The 20,452-nt window shown below is 53.0% G+C and overlaps 1 protein-coding gene across 12 annotated transcripts in view; it reads left to right on the plus strand.

The window, feature by feature from the left end:
- Apba2 (amyloid beta precursor protein binding family A member 2) overlaps nucleotides 1-20,452 on the plus strand; it is a 233,298-nt gene that overhangs the window by 208,668 nt on the left and 4,178 nt on the right. For 10 of the 12 annotated variants that reach the window (XM_015994740.3, XM_076544313.1, XM_015994739.3 and 7 more), the window contains 8 exons: nucleotides 3,313-3,458; nucleotides 4,442-4,477; nucleotides 6,121-6,207; nucleotides 9,278-9,463; nucleotides 13,206-13,385; nucleotides 14,376-14,588; nucleotides 15,703-15,822; nucleotides 20,252-20,392. In XM_015994740.3, coding sequence (XP_015850226.2) covers nucleotides 3,313-3,458; nucleotides 4,442-4,477; nucleotides 6,121-6,207; nucleotides 9,278-9,463; nucleotides 13,206-13,385; nucleotides 14,376-14,588; nucleotides 15,703-15,822; nucleotides 20,252-20,392 — 1,109 coding nt within the window. The remainder of the gene's footprint in view (nucleotides 1-3,312; nucleotides 3,459-4,441; nucleotides 4,478-6,120; nucleotides 6,208-9,277; nucleotides 9,464-13,205; nucleotides 13,386-14,375; nucleotides 14,589-15,702; nucleotides 15,823-20,251; nucleotides 20,393-20,452) is intronic. The other 2 variants (XM_076544361.1, XM_076544363.1) reach the window with 1 other exon arrangement.

The following is a 20,452-nucleotide window of genomic DNA, read 5'->3' on the forward strand; positions in this document are numbered from 1 at the left end:
TCCTGTCCCTTGTGTTGCGTGGCTTCTGAACCCCGCCCCTTCCATCCCCCCCACCTCTCCCGGTGGTAGGACCATCACTGCCAATAGGCAGCTCCAGACCGAGTGCTATGGTGCTTTTCATAGAAAGAGGTGGCCTGATGAGGCCCTGACCTTGGAGAGCTGCAGGGAGAGCTGGCATGTCCTTGGGGGCAGGGTGCGGGAGACCTAGCTTGAGAAAGCTAGTGTGGCTCTATGGCTTCCAGAGGGTACTTGGCCTGACTGGGGAGGAGTCTCCCGATTCTACTCTGCTCCACTGTGGCAGTCTTGCAGTCTGAGCATGCCTGTCCCAACCCTGGGGCTTGCGGAGTTCACTAGGCCTGCCCAGGTGCTGGACGGGGCCCCGGCTTCATCCTCTGTCGTCTCAGCTGTACACTCAGAGCAGGTTCAGAGGCCCAGCAGCCCAGAGCTGAGAGCCACGGCCTTGATTCTTCTCTTTTGTTCTTTGATAATTTGATACAGGTATATAATTAACGCTGGTCATTTTCACACCCCTTTATCCCATCTCATCCTTCTTTTTCCTACTGAAACCTTCCCCCAATAAGTCCCCTCCTTTTCTGCCTCCCTTTTTATGTCTTCATGATGTTTGTCTTCATGGTGTGTGTGTGTGCATGTGTGTGTGTGTGTGTGTGTGTGCATGCATGCATGCATGCATGCACACACACATGTGAAAGAGAGGGGGCACTGTGTCTATTGGCAACTTACGTGGCATAGGTGAGGGTTTCTTTACTTGAGCATGACAGCTTGTCAGTGGTCACGTCACTGAAGAGAGTGACATGCCTCCCTGAGCCACCATTAGTAGATCTAGGGAGGAGAACCCTCGTGAGCCCCTCCCTCTCCCATGATGTTGAGAGACCCAATCTTTTGAGGCAGCCACAGCCGCTTTGTGTTCACGAGTCCCTTCCCGGAACGGCTCTGTCCTCATCGGGAGTTTCTCTGAGTGTTGTGACCCCCCTGCTCCCTCTGTCCCCACTAAGGGTAAGGTAGCTGGCTCCCAGAGCAGTGCTGGCTCCTGAACACCATCTCCCCGGAACCCGGCACCTGGCCATCAGATGCCAGACTGGCTTCCCTCAGGTGCCAGCAATTCCCTCGGACTTCATAGCCCTCTTCTTTCATCTGAGTTTGGGCTAAGATAATCACAGGCACTTTGCTGCTTTAATAATTTAAGGTGTCTTCCACAGAGGCTATTGCTCTCCATTCAGAGCTAAGAACTCCTCATTGCTGGAAGCTCACACTCCCTCCCCCCCCCCCCATTCCCAGGAGGAGCACGGGGCCAGTGTGCAAGGTCCAGACACAGCCTGTGCCACCCCTGGCAGCTGCTTGCTCTCCCTCTTACTCCCCTTCCCTGTGTGTGTGTGTGTGTGTGTGTGTGTGTGTGTGTGTGTGTGTAGCATGTGTCTATGTGTGCATTTGGGGCACTGGTGGCCAGCACTGTGGGACAGGAGCCTGATGATCTAGGAGGGAGTTCTAGGTGAGGGAAGCTCCACGAGAATCCACGATGGCCTGACACCCACCAGAGAGCTTCAGCTGGATCGGTCTTTCTGACCTGAGCCATCACCGAGCTCGATGCTAGCGTGGGTGGCCGGAAGAAGTGTGGTAACAAAAGCATCACCCGAGCAGCAGGATGCAGCTGCACTGCCCATCAGCAAGGGGACAGTGACAGAGGGAGGAGCAACCTGCGATGTGACCATTTGCCAGGCATCTGGGTGCTTGCTGGATTGCCAGTTTGAACCCAGAAAGCCTGAGCTTATCAGATGCAGATGGCAGAGCCCCCAGACAGCCCTGCAGCATGGCTCCTGCCCAAGGATCTCCAGGTAGAACTGTGTCAGCCAGGTCACATTGGTTGTCATGGTGAAGGGGGGCAAGGGGTCATTGGACGCATCTCCACCTCTGGACACAGGCTTGAGAAAGGACCACCTCCCTTCCCCTTTGAATCATCACATCTGCCTTCCAACTGTCCTTGGGTTCTACAGGGGGACAGGCTTCTTCCCTGAGGATGTGGAGTGGCCGGGGAGCTCAATGGCTTTGCACTGCTGTAAGGGCTGTGCCACAGACCGGAAGTCACCACTGGAACTTCCATCTATGCAGGATGCTCAGGGAGGTCCTGACCAGCAGCTGGAGCAGCCTTGTAAGCCTACACCAGGTTGCCTGTCGGCTGACTGTAGTCCTACCTGATATTGTAAATATCCTTTCCATATTTCAGCTTTTGTATCTCAAGTGCAGAAGTCGGTCCTTGCTACAGACAGGACAAGCACAGAAATAGTCACCATCTGCCCCTTACAGAGCACGTTAGTAGACCCCTCACTAGAGCTGCGGTGCCCTGTTCAGGAGCCATGGGACACTAACCTGTGGCTTTCAATATTACAGTTTATTGAAATTAGTCATTCCTCCTTTGATGTCTCTCAAGAACTGGTTCCCAGACCCCTTGGGAAGCCAGTCCACAGCTGCCTGCATCCCTTGGATAAAAATGTAATTTCCAGACCCTCCTCCATACTCAAATGTATCTCTAGATGGCTTTAAAGTACCAGCGACAACAGAAGTGTCATGTGAACAACGGTTACACTGTAGTTTTTCAGGGAATAACCACCAGGGAAAAAGTCTGCACTTGCTCAGCGTGGGCACAACCATCTCAGGTCTCACTACACAGTGCATGATCTGAAAGATCCCAGATGTGGGTCACAGATACAGAGCATCAGTCAGCTGCACGTTTGGGAACAGTTGGTCTTTAGTGGAAGCATTCAGAGCACCAGTGGCCATGGTCCTCCTTGCCTTGGACAGCAGAGGTGGAGCATTCCATCAGAGCTTCTGTTTTGAGTCTAGAGGCGGCAGATAGAATCAGGGCTGTGCTGCCCTGCTGAGGCCTGGGTTGGGTGGGATGAGAAGCTGCAGGCTGGCAGGAGCCCCGCTGGAGAGGGGTGGAGACAAAGTCACCGAAGAATTCAGCATGGACCTTCACGGACCTCCATGAGAGGGTGGAAAGTGCTGCTGTGTTTGGGAGGACAGCGGGTGCGGGTCACCCTGGAGGCTGAGCTACCTTGGGAGACAGTCGCCTGGGTTCCAGGAGTACCCCTCATCACACCATTCACGCGGAGCTGTCCAGCCGTGTGTCAGTTGTGTGGCTTGGACTGGTTTCCCCTGAGCTGCAGATCTGCTACACAGCTCAGTCCTCCGGCTTCACCCTCCTGGTCCCTGTGTCCCTGGTGCTGGGCTGGGCATCTAAGCCCTTGGTTCCTGGTGGATCTCTTTTAGGAAGGCACTCACTCTCTACCTCCTCAGTTCCAGGGCCCTGTGAGCCGGAAGACCTCATCGATGGCATCATCTTCGCAGCCAACTACCTGGGCTCCACCCAGCTGCTCTCTGAGCGTAACCCCTCTAAAAACATCCGGATGATGCAAGCTCAGGAGGCTGTCAGCAGGGTCAAGGTGGGGTGCTTCCGGGCCCTGAGGGCTACTGGAGTGGGTCCCTGGGGGGGGGACACTGAAGTGGGGGAGTACAGTGGGGTTCAGGAGCTTTGCCCAGCACAGAGACCAGGCATGGCCCAGCATCTCCAAAGAGACCTGTAGCCTGGCTGGTGAATGTTCAGCCGGGCACAGTCATCACTAGCTCCTTACACGTGGTCCATTCAGTCACTGGGAAACGATTTTTCAAAGAAAAGCCGACAGTTCCGAAGCATTCCCGTCTTTAAGCATATTTGTTTGGAGCCTTAAATCCTGTCCCAACCGTGTATTTTTAGCTCCAAAGTGCTTCTAGAAGCAGGGGACATACATCAAGTGTCACTCAAATGTATGGCCTCAAGGAGAACTGGTGTCCTCAGAGCTCTGTAGGCTTTTTGGACTGTGGTGTTTCCGGTAGGTGATGATGGGCAGGGGGGAACATGAGACCATACCAGTAAAGTTAAGTAAGGTCAAGGGGAGGGGACAGGGCAATATGAGTTGGTGCCCCACCCTGCATGAGGTGGAGCCTGAATATCCTGCCAGCCTGTGGGAATGAGGAACCATGTTACCCCGACACTGTCCTCACTACACACTAGCCTCCTTGGATGGAACAGAGGGCACCACGAGACCTTCTGTGCTGGCGAAGGCAAGGCAGAGCAGGCAGAGCCAGGGCTGAGCCCAGCCTGCTCCTGTCCTTAGACCAAAGCGCCGGGCCCTATGGCTCATGACCCACCGTGGCCCGTTTCCTGGTACCCAGTCCCATCCTCGGGTATATGGAGTGGCCGGCAGCCATTTCTACCCCTGGGGGTGGCAAGCGTGAAAGGTCTGTCTTTACTGTGTGTTCTCAGCACAGTGGTGATGGTCCACCGGCCCAGACTTGCAGAGTTTGGGTTCTTTCTATTAAGCACAAGGCTGCACTAACCTTGCCACAGCTTCCTTCCTGATTTTCTTTTCTCTTCCATGCTGCTCAGAGGATGCAGAAGGCTGCTAAGATCAAGAAAAAAGCGGTGTGTAGGACCTGTGTGGGCCTGAGACAGTGGTGTTTGCGTGTGTGCGTGCGTGCATACACGCATGTGTGCGTGTCTTACTCTATGCATGGGGACTTCCGGTAGGAATTCAAGCAGTACCACCACAGAGCTCGCAGGCTTTTCTTCCTTGTTAGGAGAATGCTGGGTTTGGGAATGAAGCCACACTTCATGCTTATTTTGTTGTCCCAGGTTAATCAACTTTTCTTATCTACTGTCTCCCATGTCCTGGAGCATGGCTCATGTCTGCAGAACTCTGTTTTGCATGGACACTTCTATACAGGACATTTGCTAGGACAATGTCCTAGTACTCGGCTTCCCACATATCATTAACTACATTGTTCTGCTTCTTGGGCCCATTAGTTTTCACCCTCTAAACCGGGACAAAGAGTAGTTTGTCTTGGAACTGCCCTCTCTACCAGATGTGATTCAGTGGTAGAGCACCTACCTAGCGAGCAAAGGTCTTGGCACACAAACACCTAAAAGGAAAAAGAAAAAAGAAGAAAAAGGAAAGAAAAGAAGAGGTTTTTAAGCCTGGGTAGACTTTCAGAAATTCGGTTGACAGTCGTTGGTTGTTGACCTAGTCCATAAATGCTGCTTACTTTCTACATACTTAATCAAGACACCAGCAAACTCGGTGAGAGGGTCTTGGGTAAGTCCATGGACATGCAGCACAGTAGCTTGTCATCTGTCCCCTTTTCTTTCCTTACATTTCAACAACAAGAGATTTAGTTTCCCCTGTCCGCAAAGTGACAACATTTTCTGGTTCTGTGGCCAAAGGACCACACATGCTGGGCTCCCTTTCCCTACAGTGGAAGTCTGTCTACTGAACAATTAAGTCACAGTCTCTGCTCTGTTGTGATGGAGGACACCACCGCAGGCCCCCAGTGACCACACTGAATTATTCTCCCCAGTGGGCAAAGCGGCAGGGTGGGGGTTCTTTCTCAGTGCCACTGTGAGGGAATGAGGGTCCTCACAGGCAATGTAAAACAACCAGAAGCCGTCCTTCTCAGGGGCAGGCCTTGAGTAGCTATTCAGCTTCAGAGCAGGGGGTTGAAACACAGCTCACAGACGGAGCTGCTTCCAGTGGGGGACACAAAGGAGGTGTGACAACTTCACCCTGCACACGCATGGCACTGTCAGGCAGTGCCTGGCCCTGTCCTGCATCTCTCATGACCTTTGGAAGGGTGTTCACGTGATCATTTAAGGAAAAAGGAAGGGCTTGGGTCTGAACCCAACCTCTTTGAGGACAGTTTCCCCTCCCCCATTTCCTAGAGTCTCCAACCTCAAGAATGTACTTGGAGCGTGGTGACAGTCACCATCACCAGTCACCATCACGGCATCCAGCAGGAATTAGCCAGGGGGCCCTGCTTGCTGCCAGGGGGGCCCAGTAAGACCCCAGACACCTGCTGTGGCAAAGCAGCCTCTTCTCCCTGTGTTCTGTACCCTGAGAGCTCACACTCAAGAGAGGATTCCCCACCACGCATGCATGCAGGCTGCCAGCGGCTGCCCCATTTTGGATTAGTGTTTCCTTCCATAGCACCTCAGGGTCACTATAGTCAAGCATGAGGCAGTGAACTGTGGTCAACTTCTGGGTTGTGACAACATCTGTTGTTCTCTCTTAGAATTCTGAGGGCGATGCTCAGACACTGACGGAAGTAGACCTCTTCATCTCCACCCAGAGGATCAAGGTTTTAAATGCTGACACGCAGGTGAGCACTTGACAGACTGTTGTCCCGAATCATGATAGCCAGCGGCTGAGCTTGGGGCCTCAGGGGGGCGGGCTTCTAGCTGTAGAAGAGCTATCCCCAGGAGGATTGTGCTTCTGTGCCCAGGTTCAAGGTACCTTTATTTCTTTGTCATTGTCGGGGAGGCAGGAAGGTGACATACTAGACCTGGTGGTTCTCAACCTTCCAATCCTGCGACCCTTTAATACAGTTCCTCATGTTGTGGGGACCCCCAACCATAAAGTTATTTTCATTGTTAACTTCTTAACTGTAATTTTGCTGCTGTTATGCAGGGCGATGTAGATAGTTGTAGAGCTGGGAGTTTGTCAAGGGGTTGCGACCCACAGGTTGAGAAGCCCTGCACTAGACCCTCTGTGCCCTTGATCCCTAGCACCCTGAGCTCTTGGCAGAGGTTGACAGCCTTGCCCATGTTGTTTGCAACATAGAAAATACACAGCAGTGGTTTATAATGACACCATGATTTCTACTGCCGACTCATGCTGCTCTATGAAATGGTCCTCCCCGTCTTCCCTGCTCACTTTCCTGCTAGACGCCGAGACCCTTGCTGTTCGTGGTGATATTTTGGTGCTCTCCCTCCAACGTTTGAGCCCTTTCTTACTTTCTGGGACCCTAAGTATTTGGCAATAACTCTGCGCTTTGCCGTCCTCAGACCTGAGCCAGGCATCTTTCTCAGGGACCCGCAGTTTGTTTTAGTAGACGATGACACGTATAAATGTGGGCCTGGCTGCTGGCTGTGCTCACTGTTACTGGCGGGGCATTGCCCCTGAGCCCTGACAGTTCACGGAGCTAGAGTGTATGTGCTGCAAAAAGCTGCGAGTTCATCCTATCGAGACCCCTATTGGGATTGTAGCGCTCTCCTCCCCAGTCCATATACACTCCCCTTTGTCTTGCACTGTGGTGGACCCTGGTTCCCAACATCAGAGTTTCTGCCATTTAGTTAACTTTTCATTGCCGTGGGGGAAAATGCCTGAGCCAATCAGCATCAAAGAAGAAAGGTTTGTTTGGCTCACTGTTGGGGCAGTGATAGTCTACAGCAGTTGTTCTCAACCTGTGGGTTGCGACCCCTGGGTGTCACATATTGAATATTTACATAACAATTCATAATAGTAGCAAAATCACAGTTATGCAGACGCCATGAAATATCTTTATGGTTGGGGGTCACCACAACATGAGGAATGGTATCAAAGGGTCACAGCTTTAGGAAGGCTGAGAGCTGCTAGTCTACAGCCTGCTGGCGCCACTGCTTACACACTGATGGTGAGGGAGCCATCATAGTGGGAGCACATGGGGGAGGAAGTTGTTTATCTCCTGGTGACTTTCAGGAGAAGAGAGAGGAAACGGTGGCCCGAGGTTCTAATAAACCCCAGGATGTGCTGCCACTGACATGGCTTTATTCCCCCAGGCCCAGCCTCCTGAAGGGTCTGCCACTTCTCAGCAGCCCCACAGGTAGGGAGGGGCCTTTGGGGACATCCCAGATGCAGCTGCAGCTGTCAGCAAGGGGAAGGGTGTCTGGGCGAAGTGCCGAAGAATCCCTGCTGCGTCTTCAGAGTCTGTCCCCAGGGACTCCTCAGCTCCCCGGGCAGTGAATGCAGATGCTAGTGTATCTGCCAGGAAGGTGTCTCAGCACCCAAGGTCCTGTCTGGGGGATTGGTCACATAGGGACTCTCTCCACGCTGTGTAGCAAGACTGCAGAATTCCAGAAAGAGTGGAGGTGTCCCACATAGGCTCTGCCGTCCACACAAACAGTCCAGGCAATGGGGGTCATGCTCGGCAGGTAGCGTGATGGCAGCTGTTCTGAAATATACTTCCCGTGTGCCAGCAGAGGGTGGGCCTTGTAGACAAGCCTCTCTTGGGACCACCATTTAGCCTACTGAGGTGGTCGTTTGTCTCCATCCCCTGTCCCTGGCTGAGGCCATCAATAGCTAGTGAGCTCGTTCCGAGTCACCGTTTAGAATGAGCTGGAGAGGAGGCGGCAGCGGGAGGCTGGTTTGAATGGAAAATTGAAACACTGGCAGATGGCTGGAGGGGTGGCAACAGGTGAGAGAGTAGAGGCTGAAGCGGCCCGGCATGGCCAGGGAGAGTGAGGAGGGCACTACACTGGCAGCTTCTGTCTGAGGAGTCACAGCTGGGGAATGGTTCGGGAGCTTTTGCCAGCGGCCAGTGTCTCAGATGCCTGTGTCTCAGTGCTGAAGACTCATCCCCCACCTTCCCTGTGCTGGTTCCCCACCCCTGTGCTGTGGATGATGAGCCCCCTCATAACCTTGACAGAAAGCAGACCACTGCCTAGAGGTGCGTGCAGTGCACACCACGAGAGAAAGAATCCGTGCAGAAGAAAAGAACTCCAGAGGTCAGAGCCTCAGAAACACCCGGTTTCCCTTTGTGACGGGAGAACAAAGGCACAAAAGACCAACTGATTAGTTTCTCAGAGCCTTTGTGTGCAGCCTTGTTAGGAGACGGGGTCCTGGGCAAGATGCCCAAGGAGATTCCTATCAAATGACAAAAGACATCAAGAGTAATGGACCTGGCTAGGGACCACTGTGGAGACTCACCGACCACAGGCAAGCTCACTGGCTACTTCCTCTCCTGACTTGTGACAAACGCATCATTGGCTTTGACCCAGAAAAGCTGGGAGGGCATGGAGTCTGCCTGTGTGGAAGTGTACACAGCACAAGGGATGTGCTCCATCTCCAAGGCTGAATAGCCCCACCCCAGCATCACACAGGCTACTTTCTCCAGGACCATCATGAAACACTGTGTTAACTAGAGCCGTGGTTCTCAACAAGGGCCACTGCAACACCCCCACCCTTCCTTTAGGACATTTGGCAATGACCAGAGATATTTTTGGTTTTGGTATCCAGTGGGTAGAGGCCAGGGATGCTACTGCCATCCTCCAGTATACAGGACAGCCCTGCTTTCTAGAGTGATCTGGCCCCAAATGGTAGGAGGGCCAAGGTTGCAAAACACCAGGTTAAACGGATTGTTAGTGGCAAATAGTCTCGGTGCTCCCTGATGTGGCCTGTCCTCCTCCCGACAGGAAACCATGATGGACCATGCCTTGCGCACCATCTCCTACATTGCAGACATCGGGAACATCGTGGTTCTGATGGCCAGACGCCGCATGCCCCGGTCAGCCTCTCAGGACTGCATTGAGACCACGCCTGGAGCCCAGGAGGGGAAGAAGCAGTACAAGATGATTTGTCACGTGTTCGAGTCAGAGGATGTAAGTAAAGGCTAGGTGTGGGGTGCGGGGAGTTGGCCGCTCTCCCAACAGCCAGCAAGCCACTCGGCTCCAGAGTCCACCCGTGAGAGGAATCAGCACCTTTTCTCACACTTGCATCTGTGAATAAACAGGTTGACTTCCCTTCATAGAACAGGTGCTTCCTGTAGTTGGAAGTTTCTCCGGTTCTGCCCAGCTCTGTGGCCCAGTGTTTCTCCAGTCCTGCAGCTGCTTATAAAATAATCGCTCAGAGGCTTATATTAATTACCAACTGTATGGCCTATGGCAGGCTTCTTGCTAGCTAGCTCTTTCATTTTAAATTAAAACATTTCTATTTATCTATGTAGCACCATGTGTTCCATGGCTTTACCTGTGTCCCATTACATGTTGTTCCTTGGACAGCGGTTTGGTGTCCTCCTCCCTGCCCCCTCCCCCACTCTCCTTCTCCTCTCATTATCTCTTTTGGATTTTCCCGCCTGGCTCTATCATGCCCTGCCATAGGCCAATGCAGCTTTATTTACTAACCAGTGGGAACAGCATCTATTCACAGCATACAGAAAGACACCCCACTGCAGCTTCCAGATCTGTTAAATACAGAACAACTATCCAACCAAAGAAATCATTCTGTAGAGCCTCTCCCTTTGAGAGTTCATCTTGGCCTATCTTTCCTGTTATGAAAATGCACATACTTACCTGCCAAGGATGCGCAGGAGGAGGTGTCTTCACCAAGGCTAGGGAAGCTCCGCTTTGCTGTGTCGTTTTACCATGTCACAACTTAAAACAGTTTTTGAAGTTTTCAGCACCATCCTTTGGAGATCCTGGGGTGGCAGAAGCCTGTACTCCTAGCTCCTCTGAAGCTGAGGCAGTGGGATCACGTGTGTCAGTCAGAACTGCCTAAAAAGCAAAAACAAACCCAAATAAAAGAGAACCAGAGGTGGCCTTGAGAGGGGGCGGGGCACCAGTGTCTTGATGAGGTCCTTGGCCGTCTAGGAAGGCTGAAGTTGGGCTGTTATCTTTTCTCTGTTGACCTTCTGGGAAGAGGCCATTCCAAGCTTTTGTCAGTGGTGACAATATTGTGGCAGCACCCATCTCCCAAGGGGCTGAGGCATGCTTGTTCACAGGAGGGCTCGCAAGAATCGCTGGGTCTGTGTAGGGTCCTTATAGTTCGTGATTTGAAACACGGCATAGACCGGGCAGTGATGGCACACGCCTTTAGTCCCAGCACTTGGGAGGCAGAGCCAGGTGGATCTCTGTGAGTTCGGTGCCAGCCTGGACTACAGAGTGAGTTCCAGGAAAAGGCGCAAAGCTACACAGAAAAACCCTGTCTCGAAAAACCAAAAAAAAAAAGAAAGTGCTTTGAAGTAGTGGGAGTTTTCTAATAGAGGCCAGTATTTCTGTGCTGACCTGCTAGTGCACAGGTATACACTTTCCACCATTGCATGGGGATCTGTGGACAGATGGACAGGCACGTTAGTGTGCTTGGGGGTTGGGGATGTCTTAGAGAGCCAGTGTGGTAGATGTCACGTGATGATTAGTGCGAGCAATAGACAGCAGGCATTGGGGCTCATGTGCAGACCACGGAGGAGCAGGACTACGGGGGTCCCAGCACAGCTGCTGCAGACATCTTTCAGTAGGGGTTGAGGTAGGAGCTGCTTTGGTGACCATTAGCTGCCATCCACTGGGCAGGAGACGGAGCTGGGAGCACAGTGAAGGAAGGGCTCAAATAATACTTGAAGGAGTGAGAGAAAAAACTGCTCTGACAATGTCAGGCACCCCAGAGCAGCTGCTCAGAGAAAGGATGTGATGGTAAACCTGTCCGGGTGGGCTGCTGAGTCCTGGCTGCCCTTCTGTAAGGTAGAACTCAGTGCTCTGGGGCTAAGGCAAGGGTAAACACTACCGTGGAGATGATGGAGCCAGGAAGAGTAATGCTCGGCACGTGGCCTCCTCCTGACTTCTGTGGGACCTTGAGCCCACCTGTAGGAGGCCACCAGGCACTGAGACCCTTGTACCTAGCCCTCAGGTCAGCTGGGGCCTTATAGCAGCAGCCTATACCCACAGGCCTGGCTGTGAACTGGAGCAATCAGGAAGCCCTGCCGGAAGGGCTGGAGTAGGGTCTCTGCTAGTGAGCCTCCGGGGTTGGCTCCTGTCCAGGCAGGAGGGAAACCAGGGCACAAGGGGAAGGGGTAGGGTGGGGAGGCAGCAGGGAAGGCAGACTTCACAGCAGGCAGTGCGGACTCCGAGGGTCCGTGGATTGTTCTTGAAGAGCGCGCGATCATTTCAAGATGCGAGGCTGACTTAAGTCTCCCAGGCGTTCCCGTGGGGTAGGAAGAAGGGGCGTAATCTAGCAGGAAGAGTGGGTTGGAGGATGGGTGGTGTGTCTCAGAAGAACCTAGGACAGTGGGCAGTCTGGAGCTTTAGTGTAAAGACGTCTGATGCCGTCAGTCCGTCCTTCCCAGGTGGAGACGTAAGGGTTTGGTGGCGGGACCACTGAGATGCCAGTTAGACAGGGCAGCCCCTCCAATCTGTGACTCTTCTCCTTTGCGGGTCCCACAGACCCCGCTTTGCTGATTTACCCTCAAGACCCGCATCTGCTCCTGCACCAGCTCCTTTCTTATCCAGGTCGGCAGCGCCACCTAGCGGTTTCTGGCTGCCATAGCCACCCACTGCTAATAGGCTGACGTGGGAACAAGAACATTGTGGTATCCTTCCTCTAAGCTGTTCAGGGCCCGATTTGGGCATGCAGTTCAACCTAGAAATCTGCATATTTAAAGCAAGGCCCCACATGCTGAGGCTATGATCCAGCCTAGTTTGATTTTTAGATATGCTTATTCATTTGGAAGCACTTAAATCATGTTTTGTGCAGAGGGAGAAAAGAATTGAAGCCAGACCCCTCCTGTTCTCAGCTCATACTGAACCAAGGTTTTCGGGGTTACCCTGCAGAGGCCTCTCAATGGCAGGTGTGGGGGAGGAGGACCTAGGGAGGACTTGGGCTGGGTGGAGCACACACAGCAAGGGGACTGGTGGGGGAGGGGATGTTGGTTTTGCCATGCACTGAGATGTTCCCAGAAGTTCCATGCCTTCCCTCACGCACAGCTTGGGGGATGCCTGTGTGGTCCAGGAGATGGCCTCCTTGGAGCCTGCCTCCCAGTGTCCTGTTGGTACCACAGGCAGGAAGACTGTCTGTCATCAGTGTCCAGGCTTCCATCGATTTCTTTCTGGGGGCAGAGAAAGAAGTGACCTTCTCAATGATATGGAGTCTGCCTCTTGTGGCCCTCAGCTTGGCACACCCCTCCAGACCAGAGCAATGTGGCACTCACACCAGCCTCTACCTATTTGGGCTTTGTAGTTTTGGAGAGGTAGGCATCACTCTGGGGGGTGGGGGGTAGGGTAGGACCTCAACTCTACTTTTAGAATAAAATAGGTAAAATCAAAATAAATTACAGTTCCTAATTAAAGCCATAGTTTGAAATTTAGCAAATACTTCTACTTTGTCACTTTCTGTGATTTTTTACAAAAGCCTTGCTTCGTCCCAGTGTCTGGACATGAAGTAACACAGACAGCAGAGAGGTTCATCATGGCAGCCTGAGGTGGGATGTGAGTGGCAGACAGTTTTCACCAGCCTAGAGCCCAGAGTCACTCCCTTCATCTTTGAAGCCCAAACAAGGGCTCCTTCGAGGGCTCATGGGCACCTAGTGGAGCCTGTGTATCCATGCTTTGGTCTAGCAGGTCTGCTCCCCTCCCACAGGCCCAGCTGATAGCCCAGTCTATAGGGCAGGCCTTCAGTGTGGCCTACCAGGAGTTCCTGAGGGCCAATGGCATCAACCCTGAAGACCTGAGCCAGAAGGAATACAGCGACATCATAAATACCCAGGAGATGTACAATGATGACCTCATCCACTTCTCCAACTCGGAGAACTGCAAGGAGGTGAGCCATATCAGCTGGGGCCCCCAAAGCTCATTCTCCTAGACCCGGCTCTCCGAGCTGAGCTCCTTCAGAGATGGGCCAGGCAGTCTGGGTGTGGGGCTGTCTCCATGCCTCCTCAGCTCAGCTCACCAGACAAGGATGGGATGAAGGCTTTGGTCCTCACACTCACCAGAGTGTCAGAATGTGTCTTGCTACTGCCTTGGAGCTGTGCACGTAGGTGTGAGATGAGATGCTCGCAGCAGAGACAAAGATTCCACTCAGTCTTAATGGCCCTGAAAATGTGCCTTTTAATGATACCACTCAGCCTAGCACTAGGAGATATTTCTGAAAAGCTCGCAGCAGGCATCTTTAAAATAGGGAGCTTGGGTGAGTTGGCAGGGAAGTTGTAAAATGGCTGATGGCAGAGGTCCTAGCAGATCTCAGAGGCCTTCCTTGGGGGGCTTGGGAATGAATGAGTCTACTCTTTGGGAACTAGTGAGGGGAGGATTGTGTGTGTTTGTTGGAGGAGTGAGTGAATGAACGATCTTGGATCCTTGTAGAGTGCATGCCCAATTCTGGCTTCTTGAATGTGTGGCAAATAGTTTGCCGAGAGAGACATCATTAAAACAAAGAACAGGACTTTCAAGGAGGTAAAGGCTAGGCCTTGGGATAGGCACTAGAGGGCATTCCTCTAGCCTCAGAGGGTTTGGTGGGTGGAAGAACCTCAGGGCTCAGGAGCCATGCTTGCATCCTGGGATCCCTGCTGAGTATGGCAAGAGAGGGACTCTGTTCTTCTCAATTCCCAGAATGCTCCTGCATCCTGGATAGTGTTGGAACTGGTGCAGGGTGAGTCCAGAGGAAAGGTAGTTCTCTTAGCCCCAGACTTTTCCTGGCTGAGAGAAACTGGCCTTTGCCTGAGGGCAGGACAGGATCCATGGGACCAAGGCTAGTCTCGTCTTTCCCTGGGCTTGGCTACAAGTGTGCCCTCCCACACTGCCCCTTCTCTTGCAGCTGCAGCTAGAGAAGCACAAGGGTGAGATTTTGGGTGTGGTGGTGGTGGAATCAGGCTGGGGCTCCATCCTGCCCACCGTGATCCTGGCGAATATGATGAATGGTGGCCCTGCAGCTCGTTCAGGGAAGCTGAGCATTGGGGACCAGATCATGTCCATCAATGGCACCAGCCTGGTGGGGCTGCCCCTTGCTACCTGCCAGGGCATCATCAAGGTAGGTATTCTCGGATCCCATCCTGGTAGTCTCCTCAGCCCCACCCCCACTTGACCCAAGACCCCCACTTGACACTGAAGCCCCGAGAGACCCAGTGATGGGTCCACGACAGTCAGCTGACCCCATGATTATTAGCACATACCTGAAGTCAGAGGAAAAACCCAGGCTTCCCCAGCACAGAAAAATGAAGGTGTTATCTCACTCCAGACAAGGTGCTGAGGACCTATGTAAGTAGGGTGTTGACTCAGCCTGCTGTGCCTGGGGTATTCCCAGGTTAGCCCTGCAGGAGGCACTTCTGGAAGCTATCTCAGTCATGGCAGCCTGGAAGGTGGGTTGTCTTAAGTGGACAGGGTACTCTGAAGTTGGTGTTCTTTCTGATCACCTGACCTGTGAGCTTGGGGCTTTGATGCTGAGGCAGAGGGAGCCCAAGTAGGTGGGGGTCAGGTCTTCATACGGCCCAGTTCAACATGCAAACTGGTGGGTACTGGTTTTGTAGTGGTGCTGTGAGCCATGTCCCCACCACCACCACCACCCCTGCCTGCCCTTCATAATCATGGAACTAGGATGAGCCTCTATCCTTTCAACATGAGGGATTTTTCCAAGACCAAAATGTGACATGAATGGGGCTTTGCGAGCCCACCTAGAGAAGCCTCTACCCAACGGGACAGATACATACAGGCCCAGCCTGGCTTTTGCGGGGCTACACGTCCTGGGGGCCCTGTATGGATGTCCATCTCTGGGTACGTTTAAATTGTAGCCATGAAAGGCCAAGCCACTCTAGCCTGGGATGCTGGGACAGACCTGTCCTCTCTAGACCCTCTGGCTCCTCTTGGCTCCTAGCTAGGCTGTCCTGATGCAGCTCCTGAGCCTCCAGCACCCGCTCAGGTTCTCAGTGAGCTGGCCCGTTCCTCTTAAGAGTCCATCCGTGGAGGGTGTTTGGCTAGATAGCGATGGCTTCACAGCCCTTCGGAAGAGCACGTTCTTTTGTAAAAGCCCGGAGACAGCCCTTCCCATGGCCCCTGAGCGTGACCCTGGTATTCAGTCCCTCCGTGCCTCTTGCTGTGTCCCCGACAAAGCCAGGACCCAGCTAGTGACTTGTCCCCATGCTCTGCAGGGCCTGAAGAACCAAACGCAGGTAAAGCTCAACATTGTCAGCTGTCCGCCAGTCACCACGGTCCTCATCAAGCGTCCAGACCTCAAGTACCAGCTGGGCTTCAGCGTGCAGAATGGAATCGTGAGTCTGTCCCCACACTCCTTGCCTGGGCTACGCATTCCACGTGTAGGGACTGGGCACAGAAAGCCGGGGTGCCGTTCTGTCTAGAGAGAGCTGAGCAGACCAGCTCTAGGAGAGCATCCAGCCCAGACAGATCTGGATGGAGCATGCTGGCCAAGGCAGACAGGGAGAGCCAGTGTGTGGTCCTGGGATCCCTCAAACCCAGGCCAGTGTTCCCTTGAGGATTATTTTCATCAAGCACTGACTTGTAAGGAGGCATGGCAAGCCTTGCTGCTGTTGTAGCCTGGACACACACAGCCCGCTGGTGGCATCACACTGTGCTCAACAAACACATCTCTCTTGGTTTCATTCATTCACTTCATTTGCTAATCCATTCAACAGACACATGTGAAACCCCTGTCCCTGGCAGGCTTTATGGCAGGCACTAAGAAGACAGGAGGTCTTCCTGGAGGAAGGGACGCTGGGCCAAGCATCTACCTGCTTCCTGAGCATAAGTTCTTCTCTTACCTTAACTGACTTGTTTGGCCAGCGTGAACTCAGGCTCCTTGGTTTACCTCCTGCAAAGGTCCTGAAGGGCAGAGCTACTACCACTAAATAAATACAGAAGGGGCCACTTCCCTGGTTGCTTAAACCAGCTCAGAGTGCCACAGGGCGAGGAGGAGAGCGTTTGTAAGGAAGAGGAGGGGATGAGGGGATCTCCAACGGCCCTGAAGAGAAACCACTAGGACAGCGTTCTAGAAAGACAACTATCAATGAGACAAATTGTCTTCACTGTGTCCTGTAGGGTCACAGAGCCTGGGTAATGTCACAGGCCTGGAGTCCGGGTCCCTTTCTGTTTAGATCACACAGTGGGTCAGCAAGGCTGACTGGAGAGGACTTGAGCCTGTGGGGGCTGAATTAAGATTAGTGAAGAGAGAAGGGAGCCCCTGTGGGTGAGCCGGGTGGGTTATGAGACCCTTCCTCAGAGGCCAGAGCAGAGGGCAAGGTGTGTGTGTGTGGGGGGGGTGCTGGAGATTACCAACAGATCTGCAACATCCTCCTCACAGAGACCTATAGGATGGAGGACAGCCTGTTGAGGGCTGTGAGGTGGGTGGTAGAAGTCTGGGGGTGCAGAGCTCAGAAGTCTGGCTCTGAGGGGTTTGAAGTCGATGGAACAAATGCATAATTTTAAATACAAAATTGTTAGTCTCCAAAGGTCATGGGGACATGCAGGAGGGAGTTTTGAAGTGGGGTCAGACCTTGCTCAGGATCTGAATTAGTGGTGATGATGAGGACCCAGATAAGCGAGTCTGTGAAGCCCTGGGTTGTCCATGAGACACCCAAGCCCTGCCTGCCACTGAATCCCCATTGTCCCTCTGATCTCAGTTTTCCTGGCTAAGAAAGGAGCCACACTTCATAAAGGCCCTGCTTAGGCTGTGAGAGGGTCTTGGGGTGTCTGTGGAGAGCATGTATAGATGTGGGGACACCTGGGACTGGTGCGGGAGGACTGATGTGTTTGTATCTAGGACTTGGGATTTCAATAGCCTGTAAGGTCCCAGGTACTTGCTTCCGCCCCCACCAGTGGCCTGCAGCCAGTCTCTCCTGCTCAGCAGCCTCGCTCTCCCCCTTTCTGCTATGACTGAGTTTCCCCTGAGCCTCCTGGAGAAGCTTGCCCACCTCAGAGCTGGGTTTGCATAAGTACTTTCTCCATTTTCAGCCTCATCGCACCCCAGGCACAACACATTAGTTTGCAGACAGGCCCCAGATGACCCAATTAAGGCTGTTTCCACATGGATCCTCCTTTTTCTTCCCACACTCTCTCCCAAGGACTCAAGAAGTCTCCAGCTTGGAGACTCCCTAAAGTGCATCCTGCGCAGTTAGAGCATGCAGTGGGAGCCTCATTTTGGAAGACCAACAGCACTAAGTACCTGACAGCTCCCCCAATGCCTCTTACACCCCTTTGCTGCCCCCATATTCCCAGTGTCTTGTACTCCACAGCCTGAGTCCCCCTCCCCACAGACACCTTACTAAGACACAAGCCTCACTCTTGCCCCTCTTTGCCCTCTTTGTCCTCTTTCTCTAATTTCCAAAAGTCAGAGGCCACAAGGAGTGTAATCAAAATAGCATCTTCAGAGGTGTGAAGTGCGCCCTGTCTTCAGGCCACCCTGAATCACCTTGCTCAGGGTATTCAAGTAACCAGTTGCGTTCATCACACGATATCCTGACTCACTTTGGGGAAAGACTCAAATCAAAGCACCATGCTTGCCTACAGCAGGTAGGCAGTCTGGCAAGGCGAGCCCTGTGGGGCGGAGCTGGCCCCGGCTCCCCGGGCAGTGGTGACCTGAGGCCCAGGCTGCCTCTCCTGCTTTGACACCTCTGCTGGAGTGCCTGGGCATGGCAATTGGGCTCTCAGTCCTGGTAGCCCGACCCGGGCAGTGTCCCTGGGCCGAGACGTCATTCTTTCATATCCCAGTCAGGAAGGGAAGGCTCCTGAGTGCTGAAAGGGTCACACTGTGGGTGTCAACACCCGACTCCCCACTCGCCCTGCTATGGGAGGACCCGTGGTGTTTGGAAACAAGCAAAACCCACAAAAGAGATGGCCATCTGAGGCATGGGGCTGCCAGAGCCAGCTTGTGTCAGAGGCAGTGGTCATGTGGGCAATGAGAGGGAGGGGGGGGCTATGGAGGTGGCCAAGAAGGGGTTGGAAGAGGAGGCCCCACACCTAGTGCTCTGATGCGAGGTGAGCCATTATCGGACATTTCTGAGTGGGACTGGGGGCTCAGCTCGGGGTCCCAAGGACAGTCCCTAATAAGACAAGACTTCCAGTAAATGAAGAGCACAGCCACACTCTCCTGCTTCCCTACCACCACCACCCACACCCATGTCTCCTACAGGCAACTGACCTTTGATCTTTTAGGATACTTGACCCCGAGGCATGTAGTCTGAGGACCCGTAAAGTGCCATAAAACCATGAGACATTAGCTGGACTTGTGAGTGTTCTCAGGCCAAGGAAGGACTGTCCACTGAAGCTTTCAAATGACACTTGGGCCCTAGGGTACTGGAGCCAGACTGCCTGGGCTCCCTAACTTGCCAGGCTGATATTGCTGCATCTGGACCAGTCTTCCTGACTTCACACCCAGCCAGTGAGGTGTGACCCTGGCTGGCCATGCTGGAACAACACCGGGGAAATGGGGTCTCTAGAGAAATAGAACTGATTATCTGTGTTCATATATATGATCCTATATACAATCAGTTCTGTATATATATATATATATACACACATGTGTGTGTGTGTATGTGTGTGTGTGTGTGTGTGTGTTGTAATCTAGTAAGTACTAATATGTATGCATGCATTAGAGTGGTTTACAGGCTATGGTCTGACTATTCCAACAATGGCTGCCTCTCAATGGAAAGTCTAAGAATCCAGTAGGGGTTCAGTCCATGAGGCTGATATCTCAGTCTTCAGTCTATGCCAGAATCCCGGAATCATGAAGAAGTAGGCTCCAATGCTAGTGAAGGAATGGACTTGCCAGGGAGAGCCAGGGCAAGCAGGCAAAGAGCAAGCTTTCTTCCTCCATGTCCTTATATAGGCTGCCAGCAGAAGGCATGCCTCAGGTTTAAGGTGGGTCTTCCCACCTCAAAAGATCCAGATATAGGGTGGGTCTTGCCACTTCAAGTGATCCAGTCAAGAAAAATCCCTTGCGGGTGTACCCAGCCACTTAGGTTTTAGTTCATTCCAGACATAGTCAAGTTGGCACCCAAGAATAGCCACGACAGGAGGTGTGGGCACTGCCCCAGCATGGCTGGGTGCATAGTAGGTGCTCCTGCTCACTCGTGCAGGCCAGGTGTCTGAGGTGGGGTGATGGGGTGATTGAGAGAGACCCCTAGGTCTGAGTGCAGCTGCCCTCCGGTGGCTCCTCCTCCAGGCTGCCCCCTTTTGCCTGGCTAATTAACGCCATGCTTCCTAGGACACAGCTGGAGGGAGGTAGGTGCCTCCCTTCCCTGTGGGTGACATCTTCCTCTCCTCTCCATGGCTTCTCTGGATGCCATTTTTCTCACGCCTTGGTTTTTAATAGGTTTTGTGAGTGAGTGGATACAATGCCCCTTTCCCAAACCCCATTTGTTCCTGGAGTTTATCACTTCACTCTGAGAGGTGGGAAAGGGAGGGACTGACTGTCTTCCTCAGAAAGAACACCAGGGTGTGGCTGACGGAGAGATGCTCTGCTGTAGACAGCAGCAGGAGGAAGGCAGTCTGACACCCACACAGTCGTGCTGGCTCTTCTTTTGCAAACCGCACCCTAACTCACAGATGTCCTTGCTCATGAGTCAGAGAGTGAAATGTCGGGTTCCTCTCTGCAGGAGTAGTTCCTCTTCCCGCATCTTTGGGGCATGGTGGAACATCTTCAGGGTGTGGCGGGAATGTGTGTGCTGACTTCACCTGTCCCCATAGATCTGCAGCCTCATGAGAGGGGGCATTGCAGAGCGAGGTGGTGTCCGCGTCGGCCACCGTATCATCGAGATCAACGGACAGAGTGTGGTAGCCACAGCCCACGAGAAGATAGTCCAGGCTCTGTCTAACTCCGTGGGAGAGGTAAGATGGCTGACCTGCACCCCAAATCATGTTCATGATGGAGTCCAGCATGTCTGGGCT

The sequence above is a fragment of the Peromyscus maniculatus genome, chromosome 1 (genome assembly GCF_049852395.1).
Source record: "Peromyscus maniculatus bairdii isolate BWxNUB_F1_BW_parent chromosome 1, HU_Pman_BW_mat_3.1, whole genome shotgun sequence".
NCBI classification, from domain to species: Eukaryota; Metazoa; Chordata; class Mammalia; order Rodentia; family Cricetidae; genus Peromyscus; species Peromyscus maniculatus.